Source organism: Condylura cristata, unplaced genomic scaffold (genome assembly GCF_000260355.1).
Source record: "Condylura cristata isolate star-nosed mole 26May11 unplaced genomic scaffold, ConCri1.0 scaffold00080, whole genome shotgun sequence".
NCBI lineage: Eukaryota > Metazoa > Chordata > Mammalia > Eulipotyphla > Talpidae > Condylura > Condylura cristata.
This window is the reverse complement of record NW_004567181.1, coordinates 168,683-188,244: the sequence shown is the minus strand read 5'-3', so window position 1 is coordinate 188,244 and position 19,562 is coordinate 168,683. Positions and strand designations below refer to the sequence as shown.

Here is a 19,562-nt window from a genome sequence, read left to right as displayed (position 1 = left end):
GGACAAGTTTCTTTTATAAAGTCGAAAAACCTGAGGAGATCTTTGGTTTTAACATTAATGCCTCTAGATTGAAGAGTGTCTTTTAACTGGGAGACGTACAATTCATGCTGACTAAGCTCCTGTCCCATGTTTTAATGTCGTGTTAGTGCTACAACAACCATAAAACTAAATAGAAGCTATAACAGTTTAAGGACTTAGGGGGAGGAAGATCCAGGGGTCCACCATAGCCGTAAAGGCCGTGGTGGGGTGCGTTCCCCTCTCACTGGGACGTCGGAGGTCTGCCGGACTGTCAACGGCCAGAGTCCCCGCTATAGTCCTCAGTGAGTTGGAAGCTTCCGAGAAGGGGGACTTACTCGTAGGAGAGGTCAAATCCATTGATCAGACGGCGAAGAAACGGGATCTGCAGATGGAAAACACCTTAAAAACTTTTCATAAAACGGGGGGCATGAGCCCGGGGGACTGTTAGGCAAGACTTTATAGGGCCTGGGCCCGGGGGATTATCGGTCAGAAAAAGAGAAGGAAACCGATAACCGGTGAGACAAAAGAAAACCGCCGGTGAGCCTGGGGGCCCCACGTTGGGCGCCACTGCTGCGAGGGGCCTTGACCTGCAAGGCCGGGGAGTCGGGGCCCCAGGTCCGGTGAACAAAAGAAACAGTCACACGCGTGTAGCAGAACAAAGAGAGAGAGAGTTCTTTATTTTGTTTTTATTTAGTTTATATAAAATACAAGAGGTGGGGGATGCAGAAGTCGGGAATGGAGAAAGCCAATGGACAATAGACATGCAGCAATGTTTTGACGGCAGTTGGTCTCGCGAGGGGCGAAAGTGGGCGAGAATGGAGCAATGTTTTGGCGACAGTTGGTTTCGCGAGGGGTGAAAGTGGGTGAGAAAAGAAAGAGGAGAAGGAAAAGGTGGGGGCAGGGAGTTCTTCCCACATGCCTTTTACAACCCGGATGTTTTTCTCTATCCGGACTCCATTTCACCTTTTTACGACTGCTGACAGACGCCAGATGCCGGCCTCAGTCCCCAACATCTTTCCTTATCCCACTTTTTAACATAAGATGACAAACATTATTGAATTTTTAAAATTTTTATTAAGTTATAATTGACAAAGAATAATTGTATAAATATAAGATGTATTACAGTTTTCCTCAGTTTTATTGAGATGTAACTGACAAACTAAGTTGTGCAAATTAATGACAAAAAGCATATATTGTGAATTACTACAATAAGTTAACATTCATCCCCTCACATAGTCCTAATTTTTCTTTTTTCTTTACATGAAAACTTTTAAGATCTTTCTTAATAACTGACTTGAAGATTTTAGACATATTTTTGCTTGTCCTTGTGAACAGTACTTGTATGATTTGTAAAACAAAATTTACCAATGATAACTTCTCTTCAGTTCCGTTACTTTACATCTAAACTATCTTGAAAGTACATAAGCTTATTAATTCTAATAATATTTATATTTTATTGCTAAAAGCATGGTGCCATTTTGATAGCTTATACTTCTCCTTTTTCATCTTCTGGTATCCTGTAAGATTCTTGTATCTTTACGGGAGTATTAATGTTTTTAACTGGCCTGTCTTTCTATGGCGTTTGGAGAATAGTCCAAAATGCATTGTTTTGAGTTTCCTATTGTATCAATTATTTGCCTTCAAATACCTACTGGGAATGAAAATGTTTTGACTGCAAGTTAGACGTTATGGGGAAGATGCATTAAGGTTCCTATGGAATCATTTCTTCCTAGTCCTTGGTATACTTGGATAGACACTCAAAGGCTGAGTCAGTTAAACTGGATTGCTGATCTATCTGCTGTTTTGCAGTCAATAAATGACAAGGTACCTGCCTCTAAGCAGGAAATCTGAATAAAGCTTTTCTGTCTTAGCCTTCAAAACCCTACAAGCCAGCTGCCAGACGCCAGTGAGTGTTATAGAAAATGACATAGGAACATGACACCCTAAATTTTTTCAGCTATAGGAACGAAAAGTTTATAGTGACATCCCCTCTGATAATAGCATAATATATGTAAGAAATAAGTCAACCGAGGCTGGTAAAAAATCTCTACCTGTGTGTATTCTAGAGAGATAGAACTAATGTGCAATGTGGAAATTTCATGTTCAATATTTTTTCTTCTACCACCCCCCTTTCTCCCTATAATTCAGAGAAGCATAGTAATTCATTTAAGAAATTTCTTTAAAGACAGCTAATTAGTCCAAAATAATTTTATACTTTGGATTATAGATTCAAATTTGGAATGGGCCATAAATATTATCTATTTCACACACTCTGTTGATTCCTAAGGCTCTCAATTCTGTTACTTTGACCCTTCCATTCACTGTTCTTATTTTCTTGGGGACCTCACTAAATATTTTAATTAATGATGAACCTTCATCATTTATTTGAAAATTATCTTGTCTCATTTTTCTTTCTTTCTTCTTTTCTTTTTTCCCTCTCAAATGTCATTGGAGAACTTCCACTCTCTTAAAATGCTTTGAGGCCCCTTACCATTGTGGTGTTTCTCTTTTGAGGGGACTTTAGTTTATCCATATCCAACGGCAGGAGAGAATGTTACAGAGTATGAGGTACTCTGTTATGAGGTAGGAAGCACAGAATAGGATAGTAGAAATATAAAGATCCTAAAAATTATACTGTTGACAATGCCTAAATTTGATTTTATTGGAGGGCATATCCTGCATCTGCTTCCTTGCACTTCTATATTATGCTTGCTTATGCTCCTGCCAGCTCTCTTTCTTTGCTCTTTCATCAGTCCTCTCTAAATAGCAGCACACCACTCTTGAAGACTCACTTTTTTCTTATTTTAAGAAAGTAGTGTTTAATTGAGTTAATATCGGCACATTCTCATTGCCACCATAGCACACTCTTGCGCACCTCTGTAATCTATTGTGCTTTCCTCCCTCTTTGTTCTTACCTCTCCTCCATCCTCTCCCTCCTTCCATAAGCTTCAGTCTTATTTTTGTTCTTCAACCTTTTGTTACATATAACAGTCAATTCTTGGACCTTTGCTGTTGTTAGCTCTTTACTTTCTCCATTAAGAAGCTCACTAATAGCTTCAATTGTTAGCTCTGCTGGAATGGTTCCTTATCTCTGTCTCCTTAAACTCAAAGAATTTGTTGTTATTCCTTCCCTGCACCTCAAACTAAATCCTAGTTGCTTTTGCTTTTCTGAACCCCAATCCTAATCCGTTTTAAAAACTGGAATCAATTGTTTTGATGTTTTTCCTTGCTCACATGTAGTCATCTCAAAGTAATGATTCATCTTTGAAGGAAAATACTCCTATCTATCCTTGCTATGTATTCTTTGTCCTGCCTTTATTATCTGAGTACTTTGGACTACAGACTACCTACAACATTTCTCTTCATCAGTCTAATTATCACAATCACAAGATCAATGATTTTTGTAAAGTAAGCTTTTTCATTTCAATTTCCTTCCTAAACATCCCAGAAGGCTTCCAGTCTCCTGAGGAATAAATGATAACGTCCTGATTTGTTTTCTCAAATGCCTTTGGAATCTCCCTCTAGCCCTCCTTTTCAGAAGTATACATTAGAAAGCTCCTCATGAGCCTCCTGCCACAGTGTGAAATACCAGTCTTTAGCTCTTGGTCTTTTTGTCCTCTTTCTAATTCACACAGCATGTCAATACCTTATCTGTCTTTGAGACATATCGTAAGTCACTCCTTGCTCTGTGAAGCTATGTCCTTTACCTTTTCATTACAAGAGACTGCTAACTTGTATTATTTTGCCTATCTAAACTACATTTTGATACTTAGATTTAACTTTTAAGAAATGTCATATAAACATGCATCATACTGCTGTCTTACAAGCTACTTAATTGTAGGGACTCTGACAACACATTTTTGCATACTCTTATTGCTAGATCAGCAACTTGCAATGTTAGACTCATCATGAAGAACTACTGGATGTTTAATTTGTCAGGTGATCAGATATATAATACTTTTCAAAGGAAGCTTTCGTACATTTCTTTAATCAAAATGGTTTCTTTCAGAAGTGTCCAGTCTTTCATGACCAATTAATTATCAACTTATATAACATAATATCAGAAGTTAAGAACTGTGCTGAGAACTCTAAAAATGGTGAAAATTCCAAAAAGCAGAAAATCAGTAGATATATTAAGGAAATAGGTAACTAGGGTCCATATTAGGCAATGACTAAGGTACGACTTGTGTCTGGAGGATAGAAATCTTAATAACCAATTGTTTTATATCCTTCCTTGTATTTGTCTTTATTCTTCTGTCATCTGTTCTTCTTTACTAACTTTTGCCTTTTACTGATCTGCATGATTTTTATCCTTGACTTCTGATTTTTTCTTTCCTTGGACTTTGTCCTTTTCTTCACCACCTCTTTTTTTTTTTAGTATTATTTTTCTATATTATTTGTCTCTGCATCTCCCCTTTCTTTGTCCTGCTTTCTATTATTCTCAGCACTGTCCTGATTTTCTTGGGACTACTTACCTTTTGGTATCCCAGCCTCGTTCTCCTTTCCAAAGGACTCCTGTCCTTCTGGTATCCCAGCTTCACCCTCCTTTCCAGTGGCCTCCTGTTCTTTTGCTATCCCAGCCTTACTCTCTTTCCCTAGGGCCTCCTTTCTTTCTGACACTCCAGCCTCACTCTCCTCTTGTTGGGTCACCTGTCCTTCTGGTGTTCCTGCTTCACTCTTCTTCACTTGGGCCTTTTCTTTTAGTACTCCAGGCTCATTCTTCTTTACTTGGATCTCCTGTTCTTTTGGTGTCCCAGCCTCATGTTTCTTTTCTTGAAATTCCTCTCCTTTTGGTGTTCCCATGTCACTCTCCCTTATTTGGGCCTCTTGTCCTTTGAGCATTGTGGCATCACTGTCCTTTACTTTGACCTGTACTCCTATCTTGCCTTTCTCCAATTCAGCCTCTTTCACTGTGCCTTCTGGCTCTATTTTGTGTGCTGATGTCAAGGATTCATTAGGACCCATGAATAAAATCCCCTTCTGTAGTTTTGTCTTGTTTTCTTCTTGGTTACTCTGAGATTTTATAACACTTTCACTTCTTTGAATCTGGGCTTTGGAGTCAGATTTGTTTGCAGATTCTTTATCCATGTAACCTGGAAATATAACTGAGCACATGACAAAAGCACACTGTTCAGATACCAAGTATTTTCTCTGCATTCCTACTCTTTTCTCTCTGATAATCATCTTAAGTTTCTCAAAACTGCAAAACTGGAGACAGCTTGAGATTTTACTGAAAATATAAAACAGTGGAACTTATACATAAAAATAGCATGTATTGATAACATGCTAGATTATTTTTGGTAAATTGGAAGATGAATGAAAGACAGGGTAAAATGTACTATGAATGAACTTGCATTTATTCTATATATTATGGCTAGTGAATAATGATAATAGCTAAAGAACAGTATATATTCTGAGGATGGAATTCTTTTTAGAGAAAATTGTGGAAAGAAGCAATAATTCTTAAAATAGAAAAAAAAAAGAAATTCACAAAAAATGTTTTTCCAAATTAAAAAAAGTACTTTTTATGCAAAAATAATAATAGTACTAGCTGATATTTTTTGAGTGCTTAGCATATACTAGGCACTCACTGAACACTTATCTGTACTAATTCATTTAATCCTCACAATGATCATGTGGGGTAGATATTGTTATCCCCATGTTACAGATGAAGAAACTGAAGCAAAGAAAGTTTAAATGAATGTGAATATACTCCTGTAGTTAGCAGGAGTGGCTAGCATTTGAACCTGAGTAGTTAGATTCCAGAATTCAATTTTAATCTGTACCCTAGATGGTGTCTCATGATATCTGTTCACTTTGTATAAATATTAGAGCTCTTTTATCATTTATAGATAACCATTTCTGCTATGTCCTAATTTATGTATGAGCTAATAAACTTGAATTTGTTAGCTTTTGCAATATTTTTTAGCGATTTGGCTCCATGAATTAAGAAAATATACACATATCTATGCTATTGTGGGACACTTATATAGCTTTGGCTATATAAGTATAATAGAGGCATGTCTTGCCTTGAGAAAATCTATTATTTAATATAGTAGAAAGAACATTGAGTTTCAAAGCTAAATAGGAATACTTGAGTTTAGCATTCCTGCTACCTGGGTTTATTTAGGTACAGAAACTCAATTACCCCATAGTTACTCTGTTACAAATAATTCTTTGTAGAGTTATTTAAGAAGCATGGCATTGAGGGATACCCTGATTCAAGCCCTGCCCACACCTAACTAGCTGGGTGATCTTGGGTAAACTTAACTTTCTTATGTAAAATGGAAGCAACACTAGTAACTATTGCACAGAAGTATTATGAGGATTAAATATTAATTAAGTAAAATGCCCATATAGTGCATAGCAGACAGAAATCAGTCAATAATTATTGGCTATTACTACTATTGAATGAGATACTATGGCAAAAATATTCTTATCTATCAAGACAAGGCATTCTTAGTTCTAACTACATAATACAAAGGGATGGTGAATTGTATCACAGTAAGACTTCTTAGTTAAAAGTTCATTACTTGACTTTTTTTTGACATATAAGACTTTTCAGTATATGCAGTTGTTGATGTTTTTAAAAGGGACATACACAACTGAATTTACCAGTTGTAAAGAATGAAATATACATGCATTTGATAACAAGGTAATTATAAATCAAAAGGGATATTGCAATCCAGTGCTCTCTAATATTTTCTCTTAGTTATTTTAAAAGTTTTGACAACAAAATAAAAATAATTTTAGAAATCATGCAGTAATGATTTGAGTCTTTCTACTTATTTTCTTCTTTCATGTCATTCATGAACACTGCCACTTTATTATAGACTAATCCATTTCTAATTTTCTAATGAAAAATCAGTAATAGTATGTCTCAGACTTTTCTGCACTGAGAAACAGTACTGCATGTTTTGATATCTGACAATACTACCCGTGGACACTGGTTTTGTTTAGAGGTGTGGGATAGGGTGATGTGGTGAGTACAAGCATGTTTTTCCATAGAAGTTTCTAGCCATGAAATCCCATAAAATGTATCCTAAACAAGCTGACATTCCCTACTACATGTATAATTTTAGTTTCACCATCTTGAAGGGGATGATTTATTTATTTACTACTGTGTATAGTACTATATGATCCTTTTTAATTTAACTCTTACATATAGTTACTCAAAATTAAGTATCCTAAGATTTATTGAAATAGGATTCATGAAGCTATTAGTATTTATTCTAGTTAAACTCTAATTTTATAGAATTTAAAATATTTTATTCTTTTTTTCTACTACCCTGAAAAATACCTTCAGTCACTTCTAGCAGTATCTTCATTTCCTCGATTGCTTTATTTTATAATTTTTTGCATATCTTCTATCTTGAACAGAAGCAACAGCAATTATATATGATAGGATTTTTTTTTTACAGGAACCTAGTTATCCCATAGAATGAAATTTACTTTTATTTCAACTTTATATTATAGAAATAAGCCACGAATCATCAGTCTACTGAATTTTAAGTTTTCTCTCTCCCTTTTTCAGTATTTCCAAGTAGTGTATAAATATTTTCTTTCTTTGGACCTCCTAATTTCTATAAGAGTTTGTACAGCTTGGCTAAAAGGTCATTTACTGCAAACAGACCCCTATACAACAAAGCTCTAACACAATCAAAATACTTATTAAAGATGTATTACTTAGTCTAATGTATTTAGGCTTATTTTAAGTTTTAATTTGGAATAATATTTTTAAAGTTGAAAGAATATGAAATAGCTATCACATTAATGATTCTAATTATAGTGTATCTAAAATAATTTAGAAGATAGACTTTTATAGTTCTTAACTAAGAACTATAAAATATCTGGACTCTAAAATATTTGCTAAGTAACATTTTAAAAGATCATATTATTAGCTGAATGTGGAGGTAAGAAATTGAGAGGATGATACAGTTTGGTGAGTTGATCTACCTTAATGCTTTCTTTGAACAATTAATTATTGTTCATCTTAACTTTTTTAAATTAAGAATTAATTTAAGTAGTTAAGAGCTAATCTTAATTTATTTTTACTAAAAATATCAACTGGAAAGAACACATTCAAAATATTGTCAATAAGAATACATGTTTAACAAGAAAATCATTTTTTTCAAAATTAAACTGATTTTCCCTTGGCAATTAAAAACATATTTACTAAAAAAAAATTCACCTCCATGAAAGAAGTCGACCCATGTTCCTTTCTCCTAGCTCATTCTTTTTGTAAAAAAAACACAGTGTTTCATCACCTTCTCCATATAGAGAGGGAGTGGGAGGGCTATAGTCTGAGTAGGGCTGCTCTGAATACACTTTTTCTCCTTGTACTGTGAGTCAAAAGAAAAAGTTGTCCCTTCCAGCATCACCTCCTCCCACATTCACAAAATCACCCTCCTCGTATCAACTGAGAAAATGAATGCGACTACTCATGATTAATTAAGAAGACATATTTTGTGTTTGATATGTTTAAAATATATCTCATTACATTTGTTTTCTTTCATGTGATTGCACATTTACAGAACTTTAGAAATAATTATATTTTGTTTTCCCTGAAGAATGAGTCATTTGTTAAATAACCTTAATATAGAGAAGCCTTTATTTAGAAAATAAACATAGAAGGTAAATATTATATGTCTTTTGTATAAATTATATAGCTTTTCCAGTAGATGTATTTTTGTATTTACAAATGTTTGATTTATAGATAAAGATGAAGGCCTAATCAAAAACAGGCATTGAATCTTCAGTATAGGAGGCATTGTGTTGACATGGAATGAGTATTTCAAAAATAGGAAGTTCTGGGGTTAGATTCTGACAGCATCATATATCAGCATTTTAACCTTGGACAAAGATATGAGCCAGTTTCTTAATCTGTAAAGTGGGGGGATAATAAGTAGCAACCAAACAGGGCTAAGGCAAGAACAATATATTCTGCTTTTGAAAATGTCTAACACCGTACAATATATGGTAGCTACTTAACATATATCATCTCTCAAAGTCACCAGAAAGAAGGCATTAGAAAGCGGATAACATTTTGTTCTTAACTAATTTTTTTTCCTGTTAATATGGTTATTGGGTCTTTACTTTAAACTAAAAAAGAGTTATGAATTGCCAGCAAGATGCTAATGGGATTCAGAAAACAATCTTTTTTTGGTTGTATTTTGCTGGGAGTCAGTAAGGAGTTTTTTTTTTTTTTAAGAATCTCAGTGATGATCAGATATTATGGCATTTGTAGGCACTTAATTCTTCTATAGCAATCTCCAAAAAAATAGTTATTTAAAATATTAGAAAATTCTAGAGAATAGGGACATTTGAAATGACATTTGGAAGCTCAAGCCTCTATCTTTGGGAATAAAAACAGCCAGGGCTAGAAAATAACTATAAACAATGTAAAATATCAGAGTTAGGAATAGATAAGGAACTTACCCACAGGAGATAGTGCTAAAAATGAAATTCAAAAGAAAAATCAGCAGGAATTTTCTTACACAAAACCTGGTGATATTCTCTGTAGGTGATCACCCAAACTGGACCTCCAGGGAGGTTTCATTCTCAGGCATGCCCGCTGGCCCACTTTACAGAGATGTCTATCTTTAGGATGACATTTAGTCAGTGAATGGGAATGTTGAATCCTGTGATAGTTAGATCTAATCTACCAAAATCCAAACAACTGTATTTCATACATTTCATTGTTCTTTGGCAAGTCATTTTTACCCACTTTCTTTTAGATTAGTTTTGAAAAATGTATATCGTTAGACAGTTAACAAAATCATTATCTTGACCTGATTCCTTTTCTTAGTGTTAGTTTTACGAGATTCTCTCTCTCTCTCTTTTTTTTTTTTTTTGCAAAAATTGTCTGTTGACAGATTATAGGACATGGAAAACAGGTTTCTTGTGATACACTAGGAGGGAATATATGCTACCAATAATCTTTGGTAGAAAATAATTAGAATTACATAATGTAATTATATTTTGTTATCAAAGGAAATAGGTAAGAAGGAATCAAAATTGGAAAAACTTATTTTGGAAAAACTTGGAATATAAACAAAATTGGGAACATGGAAGGTCCTAGGCACAGAAATAGGGAAGATAAATAAATGATCCAAACTTACTTATTTTCCCAGAACTGTCCACTGAAACAGAAAAAGAAAAACATATCAATAGGTATTGAGTTTTATATTTTCCAGATCTTGAAACTCTACACTGAACAGAATCTATGCCCTGAGCAACTAAATTCCAATTTAAATATGAGGACTTTTGTTTCCCTTAGTTCTTCTCTTGGTTTGTTGTAGTTTAGAGAGACTGTGATTGGTGAATTTATTAAAATGTTTTGACATATTTTTAGTATAACTATAAGTTTAAAGTACACAGCATATTCATTTGGTACAACTATAGATATTGTTATGTGATTGCCATTAGAGTGATAATTAGCACCTTTATCATAACACATAATATTTTTTTTATTTTTTAGTGGCTGGGTCACGTTCTAATCTTAGCAGTTTTAATGACATTATATTGCCTATATTCACTAAACTATGTATTGGCTCTCTAGGACTTATTTACCAACTGTTGCAAGTTTGTACTCTTTATTTATTTACTTATTCATACAGAACTGGGGTACAGGCCAGAGATGTGAAGGGTGAGAAGCTTCACCAGAGACAGAGCAGGGAGCAGAACAGGCAGATCGACGAAGTACACTGCTGAGGGGAGGAGAGGTCTGCCATGCCATGTGGATCTCCTCCGGGGCAGGCAGGAATCAAACTCATGCGGAAGTGGCTTAAGCTTCTTAGTGCTGTGCTTTAACCCGCTGCGCCACCAGGGAGGGCCCACAAGTGACTCATCCTATCCCTTCCATCAATGGTCCCCTGATAACTACCACTTTATTTTCTGTTTTATTGAGTTTGGCTTTTTCAGATTCCACAGATAAGGTACACCATGGTAATAGTTACATTATCATACTGTGACCAAGATCCGCCCATGCATTCTTAATGCATTTATTTTTTGTTTGGCATTTGGGTTGTTTTCATATCTTGTTGTTGTGAATGTTTCAATAAACATGGGAATACATATATCTCTATGAGATACTATTTTCTTTTCCTTTGGGTACATAGAGGTTTCTGGATCATATAGTGAATCTTGTTTTTTTTTTGAGGAATTTCTCCTGATTTCCACAGTAGGTGACATTCTCATCAACACAAGGATTGTCTTTTCTCAGCATCATCAACTGACACTTGCTATCTTGATGATAACCATTGTAATAAATGTAAAGTGATGACAGCTCATTGTGGATTATATTTGCATTTACCTGATGCTTAATGATATTAAGCATCTTTTCAGATTATCTGAAGGTCTTTGGATATCTTCTAATTCCTTGTATTGTATAGCATTGGTCTACAACATTCAACATTACATGTAACTTAGGGGTACTGGCTCACACCTCTTCAGGTGTATGTTACACACTACACCCACCACCAAACCACCCATAATCTTTCATTATAGACCATTGGGCTCCTCCACTCTTTACTTCCCTCTGTCACCTAAATTTTGTTGTCAAAATGTCTAGAATTTGTATTGGCTTAGATTTGGCGGTATTTATCTCAGGCTTATTTCTTTTAGCAAAATTACACCCAATTATATCCATGTCCTCATAAATGGCAAGGTGTTACCATTTATAGCTGAGTATTACTCCATTGTTTATATACATTCCATCTTAATCCCTTCGTCTTTTTTGGGGGACTTTGATTTGATTTACCACTTGGCTATCATAATAGTACTGCAATGAACATGGATATGCACATAGACTTTTAAATTACTGTCTTTGCATCCTTTGCATACATACCTAGGAGTGAAATTACTGGATTACAGCAAATTTATTTTTAATATTTTCAGGAGGTGCCTTACTTTTTTCCTGGAGAAGTTGGACCAATCTACATTTCCACCAATAGCTTATGAGGGTATTTTGTTCTCCACATCCTCATCAAACTTTTTGTTTCTGTTCCTTTTGACTGATTCATTCTCTCAGGTATGAGATAGCATCTCACTGTGTTTTTGATTTGCATTTCCCTGCTAAGTGGTGACAGCATATTTGCATTTTTTATTTGGCCATCTGTATGTCTTCTTTGGAGTAGTCTCTCTCATCCTTTTGCCTTCTGGGTATTTGTTTTCTTTCTGTTGAGTTATATGAGATCTTAGTACATTTTGGATATTAGCTCCTTGTTTATACAAATATTTTCCTCCATTCAGTAGGATGTCTTTATTTTAATGATCAGTTCTTTTACTGTATAATAAATATTTTTAATTATTTATCAATTATATAGTGATATTTGGAGCCTATGATTTTGATTGTTGGAGAATTTTTTTGTGATATCTATTTCCTTTATTTTTTGTAAGTGCTTGACTATGTGGTTCCGCTTTTGCATTTGAAGTAGTTGACATCTTCCTTCCTTACTTGTTCACATTCTCACAGTTCAACAGGCTGGTCGTCAAAGTCTTCTCTGTGTGTTAGAGAACATGGTACTATAGCTGATTTTGTAGTTTATCCTGTTGGAGCTTGAACTCAGGGATGCATGCTAGGCTACAAGTAAGGGGTTGCTAACAAAGAGGGAGGAGGTTTGGGTTTAGTTTCTGACACTCTGGTGGGGTTCCCAAGATCTGTAGGAGGCTCTTAGAATGGAGAACTTCCAGAACAGTGGAAAGATCTGCTGAAAGCCCCAGTCTTATGAGAAATGTTTCTTTTTGTATTTTTTGATATTCTTATCTGCATTCTTCCTTCCTCTTCTCCTCTCATTATGTTCATGGAAGTCTCCCCATTCAGAAATCCAGCTAGAGCCTGCTCAATAAAACAGCTTGGTGCTCACTCATTACTTTTAGTTGCTATATCCTTTGCCAGAGTAGTTACCTCTCATGCTACCAAAAGTCCAGTGTTTTGTAATATTACTCTGGAGAGGAGACTGACTTGCTAGGTTCCTCCACCTCTTCTCAAAACAATCTCTATCTCTCTGTTACTGTGTACAGGATTTCCCCATCAGCCTGGATGGATAACCACAATTTTCAATTGATAAAGGGTATATCTCTACTTTTGTATCCTCTCTGTCCCCTTTTACCTGGAGAGTTGGGGTGGGGAGAGGCCACTGACTTCTTAAGATCAGCTGCCCTCAAGAAAATGCCCCTATCTACCCATTTTCTGATGTATAGGTGGACTGGTACATCAGGCATCCTGATATAATGTATAGAGTCACTTTGGTTCACTTATGGATATCTTTAGTTGTAAACCAATGAAAATAAAAAAGAATGATCATTTCTGCCATGATGCTGATGTCACTAGGGATAGTTATTTTAATTGTCTTTACTTTTCATTAACCATTAGCAATTTTGTCTAGTTATAACATTAAAACTTATAAAACAGAGTAAGTATAATGTTTTTGCTTAGGAGATGCATTCAAATATTACTCACTGACAGTGTTTTATGAAATATTTAAGGTTATTCTGTTGCCAGGTAATGAAATGGTAGTGTATCTCTTATAGGGATGTCACTTAGTCAAACTAACATAAAAAGCACAAAGTAATAGTAAAACATGGAATTGTGAATAACACAATATGCAGGATTATGTTTATCAGGGATGAGAATGGGTATTTAAATTCTGGAGCAAATGTTGGTTAAGAGCAGCCCATGGAAAAAATCCAGACTGCCATCTATTTTTTGTACAGTTTCTGACAAAAGGATGAATCTTACATTTTAAAATACTTTATTAGTATATGTTTTTATCATTTTACTGTAATGTTGAATTTGAATTTAGTTTCTTAGAGGTAGCCTGTAATTGGGTCACGTTTTTAATCTATTTTGCTACTTTTTTTTTCTAACAAAGCCATTTTATTTTTTTCCCCACAGCTATAGTAAGAGAAAATTACAGGAGTTTTCCATATGTCTGTGTCCTTATATATGCACAGTCTTCCCCATTGTCAATATTTCCCACCAGAATGATGTATTTGTTGCAATAGATGAACATCATAATCATCCTAAATCTATAGTTTCCATTATGTATTATACATTTGATGGGTTTAGAAAAATGTATCATGACATTTATCTATCAACATATTATTATATAATGTGTATTTTTCCTATGAGAAAATGTCCTTTCATGAGCTCAGCCTGTTCATCTCTCCCTATCATATTGTCTGTGACAACCCCTGATTATATTTTCCATACATTTGCTCTTGAGAATATCAGATAGAAGAGATCATACTTTGTGTAGTATTCTTTTACATAGTAGTATGCATTTAAGTTTTGATCATCTTTTCATGATACCTAGCCCATTTCTTTTTAGTGTTGAATAATAGTCTATTATATGCATGTGCCACAGTTAATTTATCCATTCATCTACTAAAGGCCATTTTGGTTGCTTTAGTTTTGGCAACTATGAACAAAGTTACAATGACTCTGAGTACTTGTTTTTGCATGGACATAAACTTTCAACTTTTGGGTAAATACCAGTGAGTGTATTGTGCAACAATTTTACATTTAGTTTTATAAAGATTTACCAAATTATTTTATAAAGTGACTGTGCCATTCTACATTTCTATAAGTTATAAAAACAGTTATTATTGCTTTAAATCTTTGTCAACAATTGGTGTTATCAATGTTCTGGATTTTGGCCATTCTAATAGGTGTGTAGCAGAATCTCATTTTGTTTTGATTTATAGAACTTTAAGAGTTCTTTGTATATTTTGGATTGGAGTCATTTATAAAATGTATGTTTTACAAATTTTTTTTTCTCGTTTTTGGCTATCTTCTATTTTATTGACAGTGTTTTTTGCATAGCAGAAAATTTTACTTTTAATGCAAGTTCAGTTTATTATATTATCTTTCATGAATCATGTTTTAGCAATATATATTTAATGTATATAGATATGTATGTGTATATATGTGTGTATGCATGTGTGTGTGTGTAGCCATACTGAAGGTTATATAGGTTTCTCTTAGTTTTTATAGGTAGTCAGGTAGCATACATCATGCAATTTTTTCTCCTTTAATGGTGTGTTGTTTATTTTATGCCTTTGTATTTCCACATAAATTTTAGAATAAGTTTGTTAATATTCACAAAATGCCTTACTGAAATTTTTATTTGGATTAAGCTAAATATAAAGATTAAGCTAGGAAGAACTGATACCTTGACAATATTGACTCTTCCTATCGATGAATATGGAATATCTTCTTTTTAAAATAACTTACCATTGGTTTAGAATACTATTTAAATTTCAAGATTATGACATATTACCTTGATTACTATATTTACCATACTATATCCTCTACCAAAGTTCTGGAACCATTCACCATGATCAAATTTACATCACTACCATCTTCCCACCCCTTGAGTAACTGTCATTTCCGTTCTCAGAATCTAAGCGTTATTTTTGTCTTGTTTCATTAGTTCTTTTTCTGAATTATTTCAGTCAGTATAATGAAACATCTTTTCATATATTTAATTATTTGATCTTATTTTGTTAATATTTGCTTTTGAATTTGTTTATATAAATAGTTTTTTTGGACAATGGAAACACAAGTAAATGTTCACAGTTTGCCTGAATATTATGAAAAACAAGTTTCAATTCAATTTTTTTTTCAAGAGAGGAAGTCAGAAAAGATTTCCAAAATATTGTTCTTAACCCTTGTTATCTGAGCAGCAATGGTGGTCAAGGTTTAGATATGGTAAATTTTATGAATGCAAAGATAAAGAGCAACTTTACTCTCTTCACCTCTATTTCAGTTAGTATTTTCTCTGCTTTCTTTATACAACCTGTGTGCTGTTATATACTCATATCTTCTCATTAATTTTTGTCACTTTTCATCTTTTGACATTTTGTCTTGTGACCTCAGAGGCTCCTTTGAAATATACATTCTCAGTGTACTATTTTCATGCTTCTTCCTATGCTCTGACCTTAACATATATTTGTTAGCATCATTTCCTTTTGTAAATTGATTCTTTAACCAAATGAAGAAATTTTCTTTATCTTTGTAGTTTCCTTCTTCTGTGGGTCTTTGATTTAGAACAAACAAAAACAAAACAATAAGAACCACCCCTCCCGCAAATAAACCAAGCTATATGTAACTTAAAGGAATAATAGAAAATGTCAGGAAAAAAGGTGGAAAATAACTGATCCTCTAAGTGGTCAGATGTCAAAAGAGTCAAGGTGATTAAAGGAATCCAGATGCTACAGATACCAAGAGGCAACTGAGAAAGACAATCAGAACTCACCAGCTGCTACTGGACCAATTGCTAAAAAAAAAAAAAAAAGGTAAAACAATTAGTTTTGTTAAATGTTGTTAAATTGTATAATGAATATGCTTTTTAAAAAGATTTATTTATGTATGTATAGAACTGGGGTACAGGCCAGAGATGCAGGTGCAGTGAGAGGATTCACCAGAGAAAGAGGGTCAGAACAGGCAACCTGATGAAATATACCCTGCAGAAGGGAGCAGAGGGAGAGACAGGAGAGGTCAGCTGTTGCCAGCTTGCAGTGCTGTACCCTAACCCATTGCACCACCAGGGAAGGCCCAGAATATGCTATCTTTTTAAAATTTTATTAACTCCACTTTAGAAACCCAAGTGTATAGATTATTTTTGAAGGCTTGTTTAATATGAGTAAAGATCTACCTTTTTTACCTAATATATATATATATATATATATATATATATATATATATTAACATTCCTAACCAGGCAAACATCATAACCTTTCAAGATTCTAGCTATCACTTAAAGGTTACTAATTTAATTTGTTTTTACCTGCTTTTTTGTTATTCAATGTTCTTTCTCTCTTTCTGACCCCAATACCATTTCAGCTCTCATTATGTTCCTTTTTGAAGTATAGAAAGTTTACTTATAATTATCAATTTTAAAACTTGTATGATGATAACTTTTCAATTTTTCAGCTTTATGAAAATCTTTGGGATTTAATCAGAATTCTAAAGTGGGTTAAGAAATTGCATGTGTAAGACATGTAACCTATGGAAGACAAGTCTTTTTTCTCTTGCTCTTCTTTCAAGGGTATAGAATGCAGCAAAGTAAGGACCAGTTATAATAACAAGTGCAAAACCCAAAGAGCTTCAGTTTCTTGATTCTCTTTTGTAGTCCTATTCCTTCATGGTAGATATCTTAGAGCAGGCAAAATCAATTGAATTAGCCTAATGTCTTCTAAATTTTTGAGAACTTATAACTTTTCAAAAGCTAGAAATGTTTATTTAAATCTTGTATTTTATTTTATGTAGACTTTACTGTCTAATCACAGTCTCTGTTCATCTTCGTATATATTATTATAGGTCATCACTTAGTTTATTACTCATTCCCAATTTTATTAAAAAATATCAGAGCTAAATTCTCTTATTTCTTTAGGATATTTTTTAAGTTCACATTGTCCCTCTTTTATTCATTGCATCACAGATTTTTTTACTTAAAAACAGTAATTTCAGGGGGTATAGAAAAATCCAAAAGAAAAGACATGGAAAAAAATGTCACTTAGATTTAGCAGTAGCAAATGATTATAGCCAATTAGTGCATGGAGTCTGAATTAAGTAAGAGGTCAACAAAAACTAACATTTCCAATGAAAGAGCATGTTGATGGGCTTGGAAAAGAACTATAATCAGTCTTACACAAAGTGAAAACTTCCTAAATTTTAGTTGCTGGTCATATTCTCTGCTTTTATATCATTGAGTGAACTTTCTGAAACTCCTTCTGGTCTGTATCTCAGTTTTCATGACATGAGACAAAAGACTTCGCTGACACTGTACCACATAGTCACTTGATAAAAATGGTATCACATGGTATCACATGGTGGAAGGAAAATGGAAAGGGGCTGAAATTTAGGAGGCTGGGGGTTTATACCAGAAATTTCATCCCAATCAGTCCTGTCTCTATCTAGTACCTTGAATACAATTTAGTTTAGTGCTAGTGTTGCTAAAAGTAGTAAGAATGGACAGATGTTTTATCTATATAAAAATATTCAGCTCTCTCATAATATTTAAAATTATTGCACTAGGTAATGTGAACGTAGAAGAAACTCTTTGTCTCTACCAGCTAAAGAACTAAACTCTTAGAGGAACTTCAGAATCTTGTATCAAAAACATAAAAATAGCTTTTCTCTAGGGCTGCTTCTTGGACAGAATGACTAACATGGTCTCTCTAGTAGAGCTGGTAATGTCATCATCTGAGAGTAACTGGAAAGTGAAAAATTTGCCTGTTTAGGAGAGATAAATATGCAGTTCTACACTCTTGGTCATTTCTAACTTATATTTAGTTGAAAATAAATTCTTAGTTGAAATATTAATGGAACCAACCCCAAGAGATTTTTATCTTTTAAATAATTTATAAGTTTTCTTTTCCAGATATTATTTAATGATACAAGGCAGGAAGAAATTCTTCACTCTATGGAAAATTTTCTAAAGGACACCAGAATTAAGAAATGGACACTTACCAATAGGCACTGGAGCAACTAATAAAACAATATGAAACAAAAATTTATTAACATAGTTTTTGAATCCATTTTGTTTCCTTTCTACTCCCAAAACATTAATAAAGAGATATTTGAGAAACATCAAACTTCCCCCAGAAAGACATTCATGATGGAATAAGAGCGATGAACATTTCTCTTGTGGTAAAAGAATAATCACTGTGATGTGTTAGGCTTTAGGCTATTTCAATCTAAATAGAAAAGCAGAGTAGGCTAGAGCATATATACTGAGGTCATTCCTTTTCTTTGTTATCTAGTATGGAGGATTGAAATACTGCAGAGGCCTTTTTTAACAAGTTTGAATGTAAATTGCAGTAATTTATTTCCCTCTTTCCAAAATCTTCCTGATTTGTCCTCTGTTCCTCCTTGATACTATTTTGGGATCTCCACATTCAGTAAATTCTATATTACATATCTTTATTATCGTTTTGTAGTACGGAAAGTTTTATTTGTTTATTTGTTAATAAAGCTATTGGAAAGTCTTGCTCTTTTTTTTTTTAGAAAAAAATATCTTTTTTTAGTCTCTTAATCAAATGTTAATTCTTTCCATTGAATTATTTATTATCGGCATGATGCTGACTAAGAAGAAGGAATATTTATGGATGGGACATAAAAATAATTTGGTCAAATTAGAAACAGTTTGTAGCAGATTGATGAAAAGATAAGATACTTACTGAAAGGTACTGCCGTATCTGCTAAAATCCAAACATAAGTTATTAATATGTGTGGACACTGAAAACAGAATTGACATTGAAAATACAATTGTTACTGATATTTTTACAGACAGGGATTTCTGGAATGGAAAAAAAAAAATCTTTGACACAAGTTACCTTAGTCTCTCTTTTTCCAGTTGTTTTGAAAGGTGAGAAAGAAGTGTTATTTTCTTTTATCATGCAGTTTCTCTTGGAAATTGAAATATTACAGAACCATAAAAGCCTCATATCTATCTATCTATCTATCTATCTATCTATCTATCTATCTATCTATCTATCTATCTATCTATCTATCTATCTATCTATCTATCTATCTA

At 33.6% G+C, this 19,562-nt stretch overlaps 1 protein-coding gene across 1 annotated transcript in view; it reads right to left on the bottom strand.

The window, feature by feature from the left end:
• Window positions 1–4,398: 4,398 nt before the first annotated feature.
• The window catches only part of LOC101625527 (chromosome unknown open reading frame, human C6orf10), a 62,924-nt gene continuing 47,760 nt past the window's right edge, over window positions 4,399–19,562 (bottom strand). Inside the window, 3 exon segments of the mRNA XM_012734863.1 lie at window positions 4,399–5,123; window positions 9,457–9,471; window positions 10,140–10,160. Of these exon segments, the coding sequence (XP_012590317.1) occupies window positions 4,399–5,123; window positions 9,457–9,471; window positions 10,140–10,160 (761 nt within the window).